This window comes from Pangasianodon hypophthalmus, chromosome 14 (genome assembly GCF_027358585.1).
Source record: "Pangasianodon hypophthalmus isolate fPanHyp1 chromosome 14, fPanHyp1.pri, whole genome shotgun sequence".
Taxonomy (NCBI): domain Eukaryota; kingdom Metazoa; phylum Chordata; class Actinopteri; order Siluriformes; family Pangasiidae; genus Pangasianodon; species Pangasianodon hypophthalmus.
In genome coordinates, this window is record NC_069723.1 from 16,391,243 (window position 1) to 16,413,375 (window position 22,133).

Here is a 22,133-nt window from a genome sequence, read left to right on the forward strand (position 1 = left end):
CAATAATTAACACTGTGACTAATACTTTATTAAAGCACATTTTGCTTGCAATACAGCACTCAGTCTCTTTTGGGTAAGACTAAGAGTCTACCAACTCTTACTTGCAAAACTGCTCCAGATCTATCAACTTGTGAGAGGATCTCCTGTGCCCAGCCCTCCTCAGGTCATTCCACGGGTTGATAGGATTTACATCTGCGCTCTTTATGCGTTGATCTTCTTCTTCTGAAGCCATTTCTTTGTTGACTTGGATTTGTGCTTTGGGTCGTTATCATGCTGGAAGGTGAAATGTTTCTTCATCTTCAGCTATCTAACAGAGGCCAGGTTTTGTGCCAAAAGAGACTGGTATCTGGAGCTATTCATGATTCTATCTTGAATAGAGCCCCAGTCCCATCTGAAGAGAAGTATCCCCATAGCATGATGCTGCCACCACCATGCTTCACATGATTTATCTTGGTTAAATTTTTTTTTTTACATAAAAAAAACTGTCATTTTAACAGGGATGTGTATACATTTTTTGTAGCCACTGTAATATAAATATAGTTATTGCTGTATAAATGTAACTTGTTTGTAAGTTTCCGGCAACAAGGCAACAATCAAACACAAATATAAAATACTTTATGAAGAACCAAAAACAACTGAAGAAGGCAGTGCCTGGGGCACTTGTGGCATACTTGTGGCATTTGGTTTAACAGAAACCAATGTCAGGAAGAAAGTAGGGTAAATATAACAGCTAAAAGGATCCAAAAGCTGCTCACAAGATAAGTTATAAAAGCAGAAAGTGGGCATACAATATTTGTAAGCACATTCAGAAAGAGAGACGCAAACTCTTGAACTGATCGTTGAGATTTTTTTTTACTATTTCTTTTTTTTATTATTTAATGTCCTCACCTTATTGTTACTTGAGATAATCAGAGAACATATGTGAACATGCTAAATGTTAAAATTTAAATTTGCGTCTTCATTATTTTGTCCTTTAATAAACACACCCATTAAAATAACAGTTAGGTGCTTTGGGATCAGGGCTGACACTAAAAATATGCAGAGCAGGGGGGGACTCCAGGAAGTAGGATTGAGAAATTCTAATGCAGGTCAAATATCAGTGGCTTCCCTCTGTCTCTCTCTCTCTCTCTCTCTCTCTCTCTCTCTCACACACACACACACACACACACACACACACAAACCCAACCACACTAACCACATCATATTGAATAGGCTATTTGCGTGTTAACAATTACACACACCCTATGCCTAGCAGCATGTGGCTTCCTTTCTGTCCTTTTTCCTCTATTGTGTAAAATAAGTCCATAGAATAGAGAAAATGCTGTGTCCACTAAGACAGTGAAATGTTGGTCTCCCCTGCACAAACATATCAATCTGTACACAGTCATATCAATTTAGACTTATTTATCATTTACTTATTGACTGATTATTAACAAAAAATTGTAAATCCTCTGTAAAATATAAACGTCATGGCAGCACTAATGTTTTAGAAAGATATCATTTTTATGAGTTTATAAAGGGAGGAAAGCACCTTTGAGTGATGTACTGTAAATGAATCAGCAGAAATTTGCCTGTAAAAACAATATAAACCTCACCATTTCCTGCCTGGGTGTCTCCTCTACTCACAAACCTGACTGCTCAGCAAAACAAGCATGAGTCAATTTCATACTCAGTTCTGAAGAATTATTCTGCTCCTAAAGTCAAACAGAAAGCAGTGTGTGTGAGAGAGAGAGAGAGAGAGAGAGAGCTTCATACGATCGGTTCAAAGGTCAAAGGTCTGTATTGATAAGTATTGATGTGAGCTTTAGGAAAAGAGATATGATGATCATAAACCTCCTCATAAAAACTAATAAAATTCTGGTTAGATAGAAATTGAATTTATAAATGTTTATACTAAATAAACAATACTACACAACAATTTTATACAATAAATACAAAAATACTGTAAATGTGTGTTTCAGTTTAATACAGCCGCTCATGTGATATTCTTGGAAAATATTTACAGCACTGGTAGTACTTTGTACTACCAAACAACCTATAGAAGCTATATATAGCTATAGATGTTTGTAACATTGCTGTAACCATATTGTAATGAAACAGTTCATACATTATGATTAAATTTACGGTGAAATAGGATGCCATTTTTTAAAATATCTTGCCTATTTTATCTAAATTTTGATAAAATATCATATCTTCCATAATAGCAGCAAACCAGCTAAGTGCAACACGTTTGCTAGCTAGTTGTCTAATAACCTTCTAGTTTAAATAGGTAATCCATATAGCTGCCAGCAGCTCCTTTATAAAATTACAAATGTAAATTATAACCAATATACCATCAAAAACTTAGCTAAGGTTGCTTGCTACCCGGAAAAGAAAATACAAGTCAAGACAAGACAGCTTTATTTCTCTAGCACATAAAGACAGCAAGTGTCAGCCAAAGCGCTGCACAGTAAAATCAAATCAATATTAGATTAAGACAAAATAAAATTAAATAAAAAAACAACAATACAATTAAGAAATCAAACAGATTATAAATAATACAATAGAGGGACAGCAAAAAACAAAAAGACCATCAATAAAAAGACAAAAACAAACAGATAAGCAGATGATACAGACCTTACCATGACTCAAATATCTTGGAAAATAAATATGTCTTCAAATTGGATTTAAAATTGTGAGGACTTTATAAACAATGATAAACTATTGAGCAGTCTTGGAGCAGCAACAGAAAAGGCCTTGAACTTCCTCTGAGAGTGTGGAATGGTTAAAAGCTGCTTATTAGAAGATCTTAAGCTTCTGGAGGTGGAAACGGAGCAAATAAGATGGGAGATGTAGCTTGTTGCTTTAAAAACAAACAATAAAACCTTGAATTCAGTTCTGTATTTAACAGGTAGCCAATGGAGGAAGGCCACGAAAGGGGAAATGCTTTCCCTTTTATTGGTACCTGTTAGAAGCACAGTGGCTGCATTTTGGACCAGTTACAGGCCGAAAAGGTTGACTGATCCCAAAATAAGGGGAATTACAGCAGTCTATATGGGAAGAAATGAAGGCACGAATGACAGCTTCCAGATCTTTAAATGATAAAATGCTTTTTAGTTTAGCAATGGCTCAAAGCAAGATAGATAGATAGATAGATAGATAGATAGATAGATTTTTTTTTAAGATGTATGACCCTTTCAACTTTATTCAAGATGTACATGTACTGTATATTCAGAAATAAAATGCCAATACAACAATGATAAAATTGCAGTGATGATTCTTAATTCTAATGTACTGTTACCAGTATGTATTCCTGTACAAAAATAACATTTTGCGTTTGATTTTAAAATACACCACAACAGCACAATGCGTCATTACTGTAAACAAACACTGCAGGATGAATGCTGTAAATATTAATTACAGTAACTACATGGCCGCTCTCAATAAGAATATTGTAAAATTGCAGGGTTATTTTTTTTTACAGTGCAAAAAAATATTAAATAGGTTTTATTTGATCAAAGTCATATTATTACTCAAATATTATGAATAATTTAAATCAATATATTCATTGAAGCAATTAGTAGAGCTGTTTTCAGGTATCAGGAATCAGAGGAGTCAATTCCAGTTGTTGAATCCACACAGTAATTTTCTCAGTTCTCGAGTCTAAAAGAGAAAACCCCACACAGAAAATGAGATCTTGTAAAACAAGCAGTGCAATGTCATTTTGTCAATACGTAATACTGCTATAAATTGAGAGTATCGACTGACTTGGGATCTTGACACATTTATTAACTTTATGTGTGCTGCCAGATCAGTTGTTTCTTGAAAATATCAGATTGTTATTAATTAATTTTTCATTTTAGGCAAGACAAAAAGTTCTTTCTTGACTCGAGAGTTGTTTAATGTTTTTAATCAGAATCACGTTCTGTTCTTTTGGTTTTATAGTTTTATAGTCTGCAGCTGTTAGATGGAGTATTTAACATACATGGGCCACAAACTTTATAGTGAGAAAATCCCACCTGCTGTTATTCATTTCAGTGTGCCATAAAACAGTTTAATGTCTGTGCATGAAGTTATGCTGAATTAATTTGTATAGAACTTACTACAGAGCTTTATGATCGAGCATCAATTCTCAATTCCTAGAATCAGAGAAGCTTATCTTTTAAAACTAAAATAATTTTATTATTTTACGAGTATTTTATTCCTGATCATTCCACACAACAGAACCCGAAACTGTTACAGTGGATTAAAAGATATGAAATATTTTGTATCTTATAAACTGCATGTTTTCTAGTATTTAGATAGAGTTATGTTTACTTTATTTACACTTGATATTGATTTTTTTTTCATTAAATTCAAGGTATAAGTCAATTAGGCTTATAACAATATTAACTTATTAATAACTATAATTTATAAATAAATATCACCACGAATCCACCATGAATCAGATACACTTCACTTCACTGAGCCCACTTTAAGACCAGTTGCACTAAAGTAATCCTTTCATGAGAGACTACTAGAGTCAAATTCATTTTCATGTACTGCATTTAGTTGTTCTTTATACTGAAGCTACACAGTAACAACGTTCTGTGTGTCTTCTGTGTGTTTTTTTCACATGGAAAAGTAGCTTTTGTTCTCTCCAGTGATTACTTTCTGCAAAACAACAATGGATTTTTCTTTGTAAGTTCAGACACAAAACAGGTATCTTAACACAATCTTAACCTGATTTCTGAGAATGACTGCATTTCAGTTCCAGGTACGACGGTGACTCATCCCTCGCCTGCCACCTGATTTAATGATTTGTATGTAATCTGACAGTTCTGAGACACTGGATTTCCTGGCAGTGCCTGGGTCACAGAAACCGCTAAGAAGACATCTTTCAAGCACAGAAGGCAATCATATGGTACATCTTTATAAGCAGCAGTGTTTCTACAATCATTTCCACAAGACTTTTTTTTTTAAAGAAATCCGCCAATGCTCTGTGATGCGCAATAATATATATTATCAATGTAAATAAAACCTTATTTACTCCCAAGGAGGCAGATGGTTGACACTTACATGAACTATTATTATCAACAAAGTATAAAAGCCAATAGATTACATTCACATTTGTTCATCTGGCAGACATTATTATCCAAAGTGACTTGGATAATAACTGAGGGAGAATCCAATCATGGAGCTGTTAAAAGAACTGAGAGGGATACAAGTGTTAAAAAGCGTTTACTAGCTGACCATAAACAAGATCATTGTAAAAAGAGAAATGCAGCTAAACCTAAAAGTTAGACTAAGTGCTGGTACTGAAAAGTGCTATAAACACTAGTCATAAGACAGTCAGTAACTCTATCAATAGGCTTAAAACAAGCATAATACGACATAAAACCATGAGGAACACAGGTTTATAATAAATAACTCGCAGCTTGTCCAAAGAGAAAACGTATAAATTAAGGCAGACATGCTGAGAATAGATCATATAATGTCACATTCATGTTCTATATTTCACTTCTTACACTATTATTGCATCCAAAAGCACACAAACCCACACGTGAAGCCATTGTCATTTTTGTATTATCTTATTTTTTCGAATTATTACTCTTTTAATTATTTAATCTAATTTACTATAATTATTCTATTCTATGCACAAGCCTCACGCAAATTCCAGAGCAGACTATATTTTTTTTAAATACACACAGATAGCAGTAAAATACTTGAAAAACCTTATGTCTGATATGAATGGAGGTTTGCAGCTTGCCAAATGGAAATGAAAATATAAATACTCATAATTTAATTAAAAAAATAATATAATGTATAATGTTCAAATTCAAATTTTATTTGTCACATGCATAACCATACACAGTACAACTTGCAGTGAAATGCTTTATACAACTGTTCCGACATAAAATAAGAAAATATAGAAAAATATTATATATAAAGAAAAATATATACATAAAAATATATACATAAAAAAATATATATAAAGAAAAATATAAAGAAAAATATTAAATATAAAGAAAAATATATACATAAAAAATTATATGAAGGGAAAAAATGTCTAAGAATATATATATATATATGGATATACGGGTGGTGGCAGCAGCAGTCTGACAGCACACATGTAAAGTGCGGATATGTGCAGTTTTGTGCAAATAATGTGCCGTTTGTGCGATATAGTGTGCGATAATGTGCAATAAATACAATACTAAATACATTAGTAACCTTATGTAATGTAGATGTAAATGGAGGTTGGGTGTTTGAAGGAGATGTATGGACGGAGATGAACGATTCTTAGTCCTTGGTGTTGTACTGGTTCAGGGCCCGAATGGCCTGCGGGAAGAAGCTCCTCCTCATCCTCTCTGTATTGGCAATAAATGTAGGCAATACAATGTAGGTAATAACGTTAATTATTAATACAGGATATGTGGGTGGTTATACACTCATTGGCCACTTTAATAGGAACACCTGTACACCTGCTCATTCCTGCAGTTTTCCAGTCATGCCAATCATGTGGCAGCAGCACAATGCATATAATCATGCAGTAGCTCAAGATGTAGATGTATTTCTCACCAGAGACTGTTGTGTGTGAAAATCCCAGGAGATGAGTAATTTCTGAAACCAGCCTGTCTGGCACCATCAACTGAAGTCATTGAGATCACATATTTCCCCAACTGTGATGTTTTATGTGAAGACGAACTGAAGATCTTGATCTCTAGCTATGAATGTATGCATTGCACTTTATACTTCATGATCAGCTGATTGGAACGTGGCCAGTGAGTGTAGAAATTTGTTCATTCTGTTTCAAATTTTTGTATTGCCTACATTTTATAGTATATGGTAAACTCATAATAAAGCATTGTTGACTATAAAAACAGAGTTAACAGCTGTAGCCTAGTTGTAAACATTCCACAAAAAAGCAGAGGCTCGCATGCCAAAACTAAATATAGATAGGCTAATCTTATCAGTTTTGGTTGGTCCACCCCAAAATGATGGAGTAAATAAAGACAACGAATCCATGGAAGTGCAGTGAAGCACAGTAAGGCGTGCTGTTGGAGCTGGAAACCAAGTGGACCATGAAGCAGATGGTTGAGAACATAGGAAAAACACACACACACACACACAGACTGCAGGAGTATGGCAATAGAGGAACAGAGGAATGAGTGCAGAAGACAGAAGAACAGGAAATATGCAGTGTGGGAAACACCTGATGAAGAAAACTCAGATCAGCCCATGTTTTCTCATCATGTTTCAGGAGGTCCACAGAATCAGCTGGCATGCTGCCTCCTGTTGTTGCAGTCAGGAGTTCATTTCAGTGACCAGCTGTAACCTACAAGTTCTGGGAAAGATCTAAGCGCTTGAACTCTGCTTATAAAAATAGCCGAAAGCTTTCAATCAATCAATTAAAACGCAGTACGCATTCAGTGCACGTGTCAGGCAGATGTTCCACGCGCATCACGTGGTTGGTCTAGTCGCTAAGTAAATGCATTTTTTTTTTTTTTTAAACAGTGTGCTTGTACGTCCTAGCTATAATGCTCAGGACGCTGTGGAGTTATAATTAGAAAAGCGGTTTGTTTGCTGCAAAGGGGATGACTAACAAGTAGTGCCAAGGTCATCGCTTTCTAGGCAGCTGTGCTTGAAATCCCCCAGCATGCATTGCGCTGAGGAGTGCAGGACTGCACGTATCCAAAAGCGGCTCGCGCCCCAATCCAACGCGTGCTGCCTTCACTTCCTCCCTTCACTTAGCATACCGCAGTCTTACCTACAGCGCGCGAGGGACTGTTGGAGGGGTGCCAATACCTGAAACCGACAGATAGAACGGAAGAGAACGGAAACTTCAGATAGTTGAGATGTGTAAGCAAATTTTATTTATGGTTTATTTATGCATGTCAAACATCTGGCATCTGGAGAAATGCCAAAGAGATGATAAACTACATATGTAAGAAAAAAAAAGAAAAGAAAAATCATTAAAAGGACGCATAGGCAAATGAACAAACTGAACAAAAGTTAGGACAGAGGTTCTCAAAGTGGAGTCTGTGAGTTTTTTTAAAAAATTTAGTTACTGCTCTGGAAATCACAACCCACCATTATAAAAGTTATAAAAAAATTATATATTTTTTACTAAGGTGTTATAGTTATGAGTCTGTTTGACTGAAATTGAATGGCTTTAATCCTAACCTCAGTAACTCAAAAACATGCAGCAATAACATCAACTAATGTGATCTTGGTGGAAAATTAAGGAATAAAAAGCTACAATATTTAGCAAGAATATTATTCCACACATTTGAATAATGAGCTTAATATTTGCATAGTTCATAAAATAAAATGAATATGGTGACAATATGAGAAGGTATGTGGAATCTTTTAGAGCAAAAACTCCTGGTTTAGATTTAGATTCTGATACCAAAAAAATGATCCCATTGCCTGGTGTGTTTAAAACAAATACCATTCTGTAGGCTATTGCCGTTTTTGTATGTTGGTAAGCGCACATACACCGATCAGCCATAAGATTAAAAACACCTGCCTAATATTGTGTAGGTTCCCCTTGTGCCGCCAGAACAGCTCTGACCCATCGAGGCATGGACTCCACTAGATCCCTGAAGGTGTGCTGTGGTATCTGGCACCAAGACGTTAGCAGCAGATCCTTTAAGTCCTGTAAGTTGTGAGGTGGGGCCTCCATGGATTGGCCTTCTTTCTCCAGCACATCCCACAGACGCTTGATCAGATTGAGATCTGGGGAATTTGGAGGCCAAGTCAACACCTTGAACTCTTTGTCATGTTCCTCGAACCATTCCTGAACATTTTTTGCAGTGTGGCAGGGCGCATTATTCTGCCAAAAGAGGTCACTTCCATTAGAGAATATCGTTGCCATGAAGGGGTGTACTTGGTCTGCAACAATGTTTAAGTAGGTGGTACATGTCAAAGTAACATCCACATGAATGCCAGGACCTGAGGTTTCCCAGCAGAACATTGCCCAGAGCATAACACTGCCTCCGCCACCTTGCCTTCTTCCCATAGTCTCTTCCCCAGGTAAGTGATGCACACGCACCCGGCCTTCCACATGATGTAAAAGAAAACATGATTCATCAGACCAGGCCACCTTCTTCCATTGCTCCATGGTCCAGTTCTGATGCTCGCGTGTCCATTGTAGGCACTTTCAGCAGTGGACAGAGGTCAGCATGGGCACTCTGACAGGTCTGTGGCTACACAGCCCCATACGCAGCAAGCTGCGATGCACTGTGTGTTCCGACACCTTTCTATCATAGCCAGCTTTCACTTTTCAGCAATTTGTGCTACAATAGCTCTTCTGTGGAATCAGACCAGACGGGCTAGCCTTCACTCAGTGAGCCTTGGGTGCCCAGGACCCTGTCGCTAGTTCACCGGTTGTCCTTCCTTGAACCACATTTGTTAGGTACTAACCACTGCATACCGGGAGAACCCTATAAGACCTGCTGTGTTGGAAATGCTCTGACCCAGTCGTCCAGCCATCACAATTTGGCCCTTGTCAGAGTCAATCAGATCCTTATGCTTGCCCATTTTTCCTGCTTCCAACACAACAACCTCAAGAACTGACTGTTCACTTGCTGTCAAATATATTCCACCCCTTGATAGGTGCCATTTTAACGAGATGATCAATGTTATTCACTTCACCTCTCAGTGGTTTTTAATGTTATGACTGATTGGTGTATGTACGTTAGTAAATAAAACTCTCCACCTGTATGTTTTAATCCACTAAAAACCCTGAAAACAGAATTAGTTTAGTAGCTGGTGATTATATGTTCCCACTGAATTGCCCTCAATGGCGTCAATTCATGATTTTAATGTATTTAGTGGAGCAAACTTCAAATTTGTGTGTTGAGATTTGCCTTACTTCATACACTTACACATAGTATCACTACACTAACCACCCATCCAAATATTATCTCTTTGTAGGTTATTTATAAAGATGCAGATGCATGCTTTTCATATTCAACCCATAGCAGATAATTCAACATATTTATTTAATTGGGAGGACAAAGTTATTTATAAGTCCGGTAATGCCATCTCATTCAAGTATGTAAACAGACAAGAGCGGATGCAGTGTTTTGATGAGTAAAGGAATGTGAAGCGTTCCAGCATTATATAAAGACCTCATTGCCTGAAATAGCTGTTTCTGTAACAGATAACTGTCACAGCTGGTGGTACATGCTTTTAATCCTGATTGCAGTAAATATTTGTACAATATACAAACTAAATAGATGCAGCCTGAGTAAACAAGTGACGTGTGTATTATGAAAGACGTCATCTCCTGTTCTAACATACTATTATAGTACACTTGTTTTTGTACATGTAAGGCAGCTTTTTGTGGGATTCAAGAGTAAGAAATTAATTATTAAACTTTTATGTTAACTAAATAAAAATTAGTAAAAAAAAAAGGCAAGTTAAAAATGCAGATAAAAAGCACAATAGTTAAATGTATAATAATAATTACACAATATCATATGAAGAAACAAAAATACAAATCAGCTAAAATTTGAGAGAAAGTTGCACAATTTAAATAATATAAAAATATAAAAACACCTTTTTAACATGTTATAATGCAAGAGATGGTTAAACACAAGCACTATAGCGCAAGTGAAATAAGGCAGTTATATCAACACACAATTGCATAATTTACAAACTCAAATGAAAGTAGATCATTTGTTTAATTACAATTAATTTAAACAAAAATGTTCACTGTCAATACTGGGAATCTGCCTACAGAGAGAAAAGAACAGGAACTGAGGACTATGGTGCTATCTTGTGGCTCTGAACAGACATTGCTCTATCAATCAGCTAACAACATAATATCCGGTCAACACTTCTGTAATCAAACAACGCTATCATAAACTGCCGTCACTGTAAATGACTGCTGGTACGAGACACAAGGTCAGAGCAGAATCAGCTTCGTAGTTCAGTTTGTATAAAAACAGAATTTCTGAGGGATCTTTTAGCCGAAACCTACCTTCAGTGTTTGTTGCCAAAATGCTGTTTTTGTCTCCTCTGACCACAGAACACAGTTCCAGTCAAAGCTGAACTCCGGGCACTTACATTTGTGGTTAGATGAAAGACAATTCTTTCTTCTGAATTGCATTCCAAATAGTTTGCTGCCATTGAGGTGGCGTCTAATTGTAGATTTAGAGACGCGGTGACCACAAAATGCTATAAATCTGCAAATCTCCTCCATGAGCCTTGGAGAGATTTTTGCCTCTCTAACCCTCCTCCATACAGGATATGGGCATTTTCAGCTGTCTAACTTTTTTTTTTTTTTTCCCCCAGCCATTGTCTGATTCATGATGGTCAACAAACTTTTTTTCTCATTTCATTTGTGTATTTTCTAATCTCCCCCATGTTGATGAATGACCAAGGGCACTTAAGCAGGAAATCCTGGATGACTGCTTAAGGATTCCTAAACACGCAGAACACTAAACAAGCAGAACTTGTCTCCACTGCCAACAAGTCAAGTCCTTGTTGTTACAGATTTGTATGCATTAAGTACCTATAAAATAAACATCAAACAGGAAGGAAAAATTACACATTTGACCTTACTGTGACCTTGACCCTTTTTTTTGGATGAATTCCAAAATCTAATCAGTTCATCTGCTTGTTACAGTGATGACTCCATATAAATCCTACAAACAATTAACCACTTGTTCTTGAGATATCAATCTTGAATGGACAGACAACTTGAAAACATAATACCTCCATGACTCAGTGGCAGAGGCATAAATCTCCATTGTTACATTTTGTTGCCAAGAATTCCTAGCGGTGCCAATAACTGACATGTGGTTTTGCTAAAATACATATTAGATAAGGCTTTTTATTTTCTTAGAATAAATTTACATTAACTATTGGTATGATTTCTCATATTTTCAGAGTGAGATTAAGCCAATTATCCATATAAATTTTTTCATAATCTTTTCCTCATCTTTCCTAAGGGTGCCAATAATTCTGGATTTACTGTAGCTCACTGATAGTTCCTTTGCTCTATAATAAGTTGGTGGGATTCCAGACTGACACTAACACAGTTTTAAATACATCAACACACCCACTAATACAAAACAATACAAATAGAAGTCTGTCATTTTATTGATCCATTTCAAATCATGATAGAATTGCCAGAAGAGTAGAAAACTGTCAGCCCTACACAGTGTTTCATAATCCCAGAAAATTTGACAAACTGTAAAAATACCCAGTGAATAAATAAACTAGCTTGAGCGCCCCGGGTTAAAATCGAGGCAAAGTAGACAACTCCAAACTTTCAGACCGAATTCAAAATGAGTGCAGCACTGATGTTACTGTTACAGTGAAGACAAAGTCACATCGGCGCTAAATAACCTCATTCCCTTAAACCCATGATGCATATTCAATCAGGCTGAGGTTACCTCATGTAAACACAATGACACCATACTGCTTCCAACGAGCATTTTCAGATGTGTAAAAAGTGGTGGGTCACGTGGTTAGGAGTAAGTGCTAGCTTGAAACCTCCTACACACACACACACACACACACACACACACACACACACACACACACACACACACACACAGAGGGTAACCAACTGTCACCCCTAAGGCAGTTTAGGAGCACACAACAGTGGGGCGAATGTAGCTTAAAGAAGTAAACAGAACAGTAATCAAACTAAAGAGAACGAGTGTAAGAACAGTGTTATGTGGAGATGTCAGTGCTAACAGGGAAGGAAAAGAAGAAAAATGTAGTTGTCAGCCAGCTCAATAAAAACGTGGTGGGAAACACCTGTGGTGACGAAACACAGTTTTAAAATAAAAGCAGTAAACCTTAAAAATAAACATGAATAATCAGCATTATATATTATTGTTTAGTGTAGGAATCAGCTATAGGAGGATTTTATGGTGTGTAGGAGCTCCACGGTTGTGGGAGAAGGACTTGAGGGAGGCACCATAACGGAGTGGATCAAGAGGAAAGACATCCTCTCGAGCACTGCCTGGGACACGAACAATACTGCTGCTCACTGGGTAATATCTAAAATACAAAAACAGAACAGAGCGACAAAGTTATACACATACGTGAACAATTAAAGCACTCTATCATATCTTTTTAAACCATATACAGAAGAATTATTTGTTTGAATGTTTTTAATGCCCAAGAAACTACCAAAAAATGGCCTAGGAAACTAACCTCATTAAAAACAAAGATATTAGAATATTAATGTATAATAATATAAATATGCCATTTGGAAGTATGTTCTAGGTACGTTTTTGGTTACCACTTTGTTATTTTCTAATAGTTTGCAATGACAGATTCAAGCAGTGAGGTCTATTTCGTCAGATCACAAATAAAACCAATCACTTTTTGTGGTACTTCTTAGAAATTTTTTACAAAGGGCTGCATACAAGACTGACAATGAGGTAGTAGAAAAGTGAAACCCAGATGAGTCTCAGAGTGTCTCAGCCCTCTAGTGGTTTGTTGCAGTACAATTTTAACCACACCCAGACACATACTAGTCACTAGTCCATAAATTCATTTTACACTACTGAAGTTTTTCAGCAGTTACCTTCTGTCAGTCTTCTTCACATTAATGAGCATCGTCATATTGTTCTTGTCACTAAATGTGTTTTACAGAATAAGTTATTGGATATTTGAGGTCGTGGGTGAAGAAGTGACTGACAGCTGGAAGCTTGATGGTATTGATGATAGAGTCATGCCACCTCATGTTCTGCAATAAACTTTTTTTAATTGGTCTTGAATTTTTGATAATTCACAATCGCACTACGGACAATTTGGAAATGCCAGTCAGCCTACAACGCATGTCTTTGGACTGGGGGAGGAAACCAGAATGCCTGGAGGAAACCCCCGCATCACGGGGAGAATGTCCAAACTCCGCACACTCGGGACGGAGGCAGGATTCAAACCCCCAGCCTCGGAGGTGCAAGACAAGCATGCTAACCCCTAAGCCACCGTGCCCCCCACGTGGCCAGACTTCATTAAGTCAATTCATTTATAGTCCAGCATGTTTCTACTTTCGATATGTAACACATAAGATTAAAAATACAGCACACTCAGCATCGGATTAATGCTAGATGCACTTAGCATTGCTATTACTATGGCTAACATGGGAGAGACCTTTTATTGGCTGTCATATGAAGTTATGCTGAGCTATGCTCTGACCTTTCATATGGGAAGTGGAGTGAAACAGGCAGAATGGAGAGAAATTTGTATTATGCTGTGTGAAAAGCCAGCAATAGATTCTAGGCGCATCCCAGCTGATTCCTAAATGTCTCCTTGGTCTGACAAAATTCAGCCTCTGTCCTAGAAGTTGATCAAAGTCCGCCAATTTAAGGAATTATTAAACTTTTAAATCCACTAATCAACGAGAGAGGAGAAAGGAGAGTTCTCGATTGAAGATACAAGGTGCACGCTACAGAGAAGTCGTTTTTTTGTGTTCCATAAGCGTACAGTATAAATGCTCCAACTCTCCAGAAAACTAAATAAATAAATGGAACAACAATAAGAACTACAGATACAACATTAATAACTGAATAAGAAACAGTTGATACAGATTTAAAAAGCAGAAGTTGATTACAATGTGCATGACTATTTTTAAGCAAAGAAATGAGATAAGCAGACTCTTGTATAGACTAAAAGATCAGTATTTTTAAACATGTGCAATAATGTTGTTATTGATGTTTATTCAGTATGATAATCACACCGGACAGCGTATATGCCACTGTTATATCCAGTGATACATAAAGACCTGCGTAAGTCATTAATAAGTGAAGTCACTTTTAAGTGACGCTTCAGTGAGCGAGGACGTCTCGTTGATGCCGCACCTCTCGGCCTCTACTGCGCAGACGCCATCTCCAATTTCCATCTCCTGCGTCAGCAAGAAGGCACCTCCTATTCTATCTTTTGGCTAAAATCAGCTGAGCCATGCTGTCCATCTCATATACAGTCTAAAGTAAAAAATGTGACCTTTGTGCTGTATTAACATATCTGACATAATCCATAATCAGGATCAGTCATCCAGACACTGTGGTGTCTCTCTTCTGGAATCTCCAATATACTGACACTGACAGCCTAACCACACAGTCAGTAGCTGACTAATGGTGACTAGGAGCAGTTAAGATGTCTCTGTATGGCAGTGATATAGCACTCAGCAGCAATTACCTCCCTGATCCCAGTAATTAGAAGACTTAGTATACTCACAGAGTCCCAGCTGCAGGGCCTTTACTCATCTGAGGCAGACATCCCTTTTACTGGGTCCTTTTCTCGCATCTAAAGGTGAAGAAAATAAGAGACCTGTTAGATTTAGTTGTGAAAAGTGCACTAAAAATTGGCCAAACATCTCTAAATATAGTTTTGCTAGTTTACAAAGGTAAAAACTGACTGTGATGATGCATTTGTTATGCTGTGATCATTTACAGTAACACTGAAATCTAAACGTCAGCAAATATAACACAAGTTGGCTTTTTAATTTGTTTTCTTACATATATACAGCTTTACTATAAACAAGTTTTGTTAATAATATACATCATCCTTTCTTCTGTGTAATAAACAAAAGGCATCCATGTATCAAATTTCCATCAGTTAAAAGCCATTGAAACACAATGCACCTTATCAAGTTCCTTTTGCGTCTCCTCTTCCATCCGTCGAATGTCGTCCATTGTCAAGTTAATCCACCTGTCTATCCAGCAGAAGAGCTGCCTATGGAAGTTAGTAAACAAGCGCTTCTCTTGCTAGAAACCACAACGGATGAAAAAAGAAAGAAATGGTCATGTTTCTCAGACAAACGTAAATGTGTTGCAGTCACATAATATAATCCTCTATATCAAACATTCAGTCATGCAACTAAAAAGAGTCATTAACAGTTAAATAAAGAACAAGAACATATTTTCTGATTTACTGATATACAGTACTGTGCAAAAGTCTTAGGCACCCTATTTTATTTTTAGTACAAACTTTGTTATAGATTTTTATTTTATGGCTTCTACATTATCGGTTCAGTACAAAAACATTTTAGATTTCCAAACATTAGTTTTCCAGCACAAAATTAAATGTTACAGAAAAATGTTTGTATGTCAGTAAAGAACGCAGCATATTACATAAGAGACACTTTTCAGACAAAAAAAAAAATATATATATATATATATATATATATTAATGATGTATATATATAAAATGAAGGCTGCTGGGTTTTGCTGCAAAAATAAGAAGCGAGTGTGACAGTCAAAGTCTCTAGAAGAACTGTGGCTGCTTCTGCAAGATGCTCAGTAACACTTACAGCTCATTTCCTTATAAAACCACACACATTGTACCTGAGACTACTCTTTAAAAAAAATAAAAAAAAAATAAATAAATAATAAAGTGAAGGATCACTACAGCATTTCTTTGCATGTGCCTAAGACTTCTGCACAGCACTGTCATCCTGTACAAAAGATAGCACCATGTACATCATTAATCCAGACTCATACCTTATGGATGAAGCCTTCCACTTTATTTTGCAAACCAAACCACTTAAACTTGACAGTGACAAGTTTATAGGCACACATGTGAGGACAGTCGGTCTTCTGAGGAAGCTCTTTCTATAATTAGATTAGACACAGTTGAAAAAGGGGTTAGCTTGAATGCAGCACTGTGGATGTGAATACTAGTTTCTAGAGAACAGCTGGAAACAGACACATCAATGTATATAATACACACTCGCCACTGAGGTCCTAAAGGTCCTCTTCCAGTCTTCGCTGACTTGAACGTGGCTGGATCCTCATCAGGTTTGTAGTCCTGTAAGGATTTAATAAAAAAAAAAAAAGAAAAAGAAAAGAGCTGACTTTCTGGCAGGAAAAACCTTTCAGTGAAGAGTGTATCTGCTCTTGTTTAGCAATTTGCTCTTCTGCTGACTTGTTCTCTTAAAAACAAGTTTCCTATTGAACAAGCGAAGATTTATCAGACACTGTGCTCATTTCAAAACAACAGCTCTAAACACGTTCAGTGACCTTTTCTATTCCTTCTTGCTGAGTCTTCCAACCTTTCACACACATTAAAGTCTAATTGATTTTCATATGCAAAAAAATGGGGAGACTTCATGCAGATAAGTGGCATGACGTGACTTTACACTGTGGTGTTTATATGTTATTTTCCATGTAGCATTTTGGGTCTTTAGTTTGTGTGTATATAAGTCATTGTCTCTTTATTTTACAAGATGTTTCTGTGAGTCATAGGTGGAGACATGTGACAACACCAAGTCCTGACATTATAGGTCTGTGGTCAAGGCGTTATTCTACCCACAGCCATGACTAATAGTAACACGTCTTTGTAAATTTGATGGTTCAGTAAACCTGTGTATGCAGATTGAATTGTGATTGCATAAGATCTCTTCTCACCACTTGATCTGCAATTATTTTGAATAATATAAATGGACTAGATGGAGTAAAGGATAGAGCTTTTGCTAGTAGCAAAAGGGGAAAATGGTTAACTTTTTCTGTATTCTGTATATGCAGTAAAGACATTCCAATTTGCTCACCTTGTCTTCTACCTGACTCCTGTCAGCAATATCAATGTAAACGACCTCGGTCTTCTTCCATGCTTCTGCATCAAGCTTATGTACCTGCACAAATGACATTCAAGATTGGGAACACCGAGATAGTGACCTTCTGTTTACAAGATTGAACACTTTCTATTAAAAAAAAATCCTCCATATAAATGGACAAGATAAAGGTCATATGGTTTGTATCTAGAGGACAGTTAAATGGTTTAAGTTATATGCACTATTCTGGGTATATTTAGCTGCATTAGATAGGTAGCCACTTACATTTTCTTGGTCACCGAAGTCAGGCTTGTGCCATGTCTCAATCATGATCATAAAATTATCCTTCATGTACTCATTCTACAGGGCAGAGAGAAACACTGTGATTAAAAAAAATTCGGATATCTCTAACTTCCCATTCAGCAGAATTTCAAAGACCCTCAATTCTAGTGAACTTTCTGCATCATAAGTTAATCAAAGCATTATTAATAATAGTGTGTCTCTTCTTAACCATTACTACAGAACAGTAGCACCATTTTACATAAACACACTGGTGAAGGGGACTCATTTAGTTTAAGGAAATACTATAGTCTCTGAATGTGTATTTGAAGAAATCAACTACTTTGGGACAGGTCATGGCTAAAATACTTACTGTGAGAACTAACGGTGTGCAGAGGAAGAACAGCGCATGGAAAAGAAACGTTTAAAAAGAAAAGTTTAAATGAGCTTAGCGCCAGTTTTGTGAAGAAATTTTTAACCCAGCAATGCTTTGAGCATGTTAAAATGACCAGATGTAACTGCATTTTTAATATATACATAAACAGAGTGCAGATGTATTTGTCCCTATTTGTGAATTGCTAAACCATTATGCTTAAATGTGGACCGGTGAGACTTACTTGTGCGACAGTATGGGTAAGCGTTCCAGGCCTTCTCATGGACTTTCAGAGCTGATGATGGTGCCAGCATCCGCACAAAGCCTGGTACTTTACTACAGGAGGCAGTGTGAGAGAATGAAAGCATTGAGTAAAGCACTGAGCAACTAGAACCACCGGGTTCAAGAATCTATTACATGATCTTGATGGTGATGTGCATACCTCTGCAAGTGGTAGATCTTATGCGTGTACTGCCCCTTCTCTCCATCCTCCTTCTCATAGGGCTCATTCTTCAGTACCTCCACTCCTTCTCCTCCTCCCGTCTCATTCTTACTGGCCTCAGCCACCGAGTACAGCTGAGCCACCTGGTACTGCAGAGCAGCGGAGACAAAACGGTTCCTTCCACATTCACAATGTAATTCATTTACTGAATAATGTGAGTGATTAGCTAACACACAGCCATTACAGGGCCGTGTCACTGCCGCCATACTTAGGTGGAGTTATTACCTATAACTGGTGCAAAATATATAACCATAGAAATGTCTATGATAACAAACACATAGGTTATATCATTTCCCCTCTTTGTAATCTAATATTTCTATTTATTTTATGTTTGATTGTGCAGTTATGAGCCATTTTGGTTTTGTTTAAGCATGGTTAATATCATCTTCATTATATATTTCTTCTTCTTATTATTATTAATAAATATATATATATATTTTTTTTAGAAAAAACACCAACAAGCAAAGGGTAGACATAATGTATAGTTTGCCTATACAGCCAATGTGAAAAAGACCGCAGGACACACATGAAGTACAAGAACAAGGTTATGATACTATGTTGATAAGCACTTGTGATTAGATAACATTGACTTATACAGCATGCAATGCAACAGACTAAAGCTAAAGTGCATATAGAGCTGGATATAATAATGCTATCTGGCTAGTATATCCCACAGAGGAACTTCCCAGAGTCTGTGCAGCCCGGGAACACTTAGTCACAGGGTTGGTAGTAATTCTGCTCTGTTGGATGAAGCTGAAAGGGCTAAAGGTCTGGATGGGTTAATGGAAAATTCACACTTACCTCTTCAACAGAAATGGGAAGAATAACTCGGCTGGAAGACAGAAGACATGTTTCCATTACATAACAGTCAAGATTTACAGATTTTCTTTAATCTAGGCACTGGAAATCAAAGCAGCTACAACTGCACTGTGATGTCCTTTCAGACAGAATAAATGTTTCTTAAAAACCAGCCTGTATGATGTGGATTAAAACATCCACTACTCTTTTACTAATGAAATACATCTGCAAAACCTGATTTATTAAAATACATATTAACACAGAGCTTGGTGCGTCATTTCTAGGAGCAAAAGGTCGATTATGCTAGTGTTTTAAAATGTAAAAGAGCTGTGTCAGCATTTAAAATTGCAATTTGAGCAATGCTGATCCATGTAGTGACAACAGTAAAGGTAAAGCACGTGATGACGTGCGTTTCGAGCGGTGACGTAGACACGTGACTTACAGATCGGCAGCACGTGACCGTTACGTTCATATAGCATGAAAAAAAAAAGTTTTAGGATTCACACAGGTGTGGATTACAGTACAGCAGTTTGGGATGAACCAATTTACCAGCCTAACTTCATTATCAGATTAAGTAAAAATATAAAAGAAGACATGTTGTGATTGTATATCCTTATTTTTTTAAATGTATATTATGTTTATTCAAGCACCATTTACACCAAGTCAGACTGTTCGTAGATGTTAGTGTATTTGGCCAGTGCAGTGATTCATTTCAGTATGAACAGACTAACTTGGCTTAGATAAAAATGGCGAGCAGCTAGCAGCTGTAATGTTAGCAGTTATAACCTAACTAACTTCCACAGGGGAATGGTCAAACACTATCAACTGCTTCAGCGACATTTCGGTTTTAAAGTTGGACTGGAAAAAAATTCAAACTGGTAAATACACAAAACCCTACATTAGAGAAAGGGGTGAATTAGGTGTAGCAGGTAAACTAGCCGGTCAGAAGTGAAGTTCCAGCTGACGCCACCCATCTGTTCTTCACACAGCTAGCTAACGTTACTTTTCTGTAAAAGCTTGTCTTTATTGTGTATTTTCGAGTATCGTACTGCTTATCATTACTTACTATTCCTTAACAAGCATCTTCTCGTACTTGCGCCGGTGTCCGTAACATTCAAGCCAAACTTCCCCCTTCAGCAACTCTTTCGTCCGCCTTCAAGTGCTCCGAGTTCCTGCTTTTCTTATTCCTTCGCATTCATTTCCTGAAAGATGTCGAAGGGGCGCGGCGTTGTCACGGCAACCACTCCCCCGCGTAATCAAAACCGATTACGTCTCGTTTCGTGATTGGACAGAATGCGGAGGAGCCGGCTCGCGGGTGATCAAGGCCACGCCCTATTACGTTACCTAACATGTAAAGAGAGCACTTGTTGGTTTTACTAAAGGTAAATGGCCGATGGACCCGGGCCGCCCTCCGTCTCTCTCAGTAGGGCCCACTCATACAAGTCCGGCTTTAAAACGCGGAATTCTGGTTCCACGTGTTTAGAGAAGAGAAGGGAGTTACAGGGTGGAGTGTGTTGAAGGCAGTATTTCAGTTTGAGCCCGTTCTCGATCCCAAACAAGCCTTTCCAGTGTCTTTGTTTAACAGAACAAACAAAACTGGTCTTCCTCCATTCTCGCTCCATGGAGCCTAATGACAGCTCTGCCAGGAAGGTGTGGAAGATATAGTGGTTGAATTATGAGCATAAATATTGGCAGCCTTCATGAAGTTGCACTCTTGTGAACACACGAGCTCTGTAAACTCTGTAAAATCACAATCAGAACCCTGTTTCGTGGTGTATTGTTGAGGCTGTTTTGAGGTTCAGGGTTTCGTATAATGGTGTATGGCATCATGAATTCTGTGAAGTACCAGGATATTCATTCATTCATCTTCAGTAGCCGCTTTACACTGGAAAGGGTTGTGGATGATCTGGCGCCTATTCTGGGAACACTGGGCACAAGACAGGAATACACCCTGGTTGGGAAGTCAGTCTATAGAAGGGCACCATGCACACACACTTTCATACACTCATTCACACCTGGGGCAATTTAGTGCAGTCAGTCCACTTTAAGGCAATCCCTAAAGTTTCATTACAGAATCCTTCAAGAGAGTGTTTCTCTATCATAAAGAGTTCCAATTAAAACCTTTTTAGGAAGCAAAGAACTCTTAATTATCCAATGAGCCATTAAAGAACGCTTGAAGAACCAAGAGTCCAAATCAAAAATTTTATGGGAGAGCAAAATGTTTTAAAATGGCCATCTGAAATTATGGATTTGAACTCTATGTGAAAACCTGTTCATGTAGAGAACAGAACTGCAGAAAGATGTTCATCAAAATATTAAGTTAAAATGAAAAGGTACAGCATTCCCATATGTGTGACCAAGTGTCACTCATTGCATATGGTATTTATTTTACATATAATTTTGTCTTAATTTTCATATAAGGTGGCACTAATTCTGGAGTTGACAGTATGTAATGCATTACTTACAACTCAGATAGTCGTATCTAAGAAATTATTTTTATTTCATACCCCTTAGTTCAAACCATAACCATTTTGGTTAGACTGGATCAAAATAATAAAATGAAATAACTAAATAGTGTCTGTGTGATGTACAGGACAAGTGTGTGTACACACAAACTGACATATGGCATATTTTAATAGAAAATCAATTTTGAATTTATATTTATTTTTCATATATTTGATTTTTTGGTTAAAACA

The 22,133-nt window shown here is 37.1% G+C and overlaps 1 protein-coding gene across 1 annotated transcript; it reads right to left on the bottom strand.

Annotated features, from left to right (window-relative positions):
* Nucleotides 1-12,051: 12,051 nt before the first annotated feature.
* On the bottom strand, nt 12,052-20,744 carry pitpnaa (phosphatidylinositol transfer protein, alpha a). Its single transcript, XM_026935120.3, has 12 exons — nt 20,504-20,744; nt 19,441-19,471; nt 18,580-18,728; nt 18,382-18,473; nt 18,138-18,145; nt 17,771-17,845; nt 17,483-17,566; nt 16,666-16,743; nt 16,437-16,547; nt 15,579-15,701; nt 15,172-15,240; nt 12,052-12,987 (listed from the first exon to the last, which is right to left on the bottom strand). The coding sequence occupies exons 1-11, from the start codon at nt 20,518-20,520 to the stop codon at nt 15,193-15,195; spliced, it is 816 nt and encodes a 271-aa protein (XP_026790921.3). The 5' UTR covers nt 20,521-20,744; the 3' UTR covers nt 12,052-12,987; nt 15,172-15,192.
* Nucleotides 20,745-22,133: the final 1,389 nt, after the last annotated feature.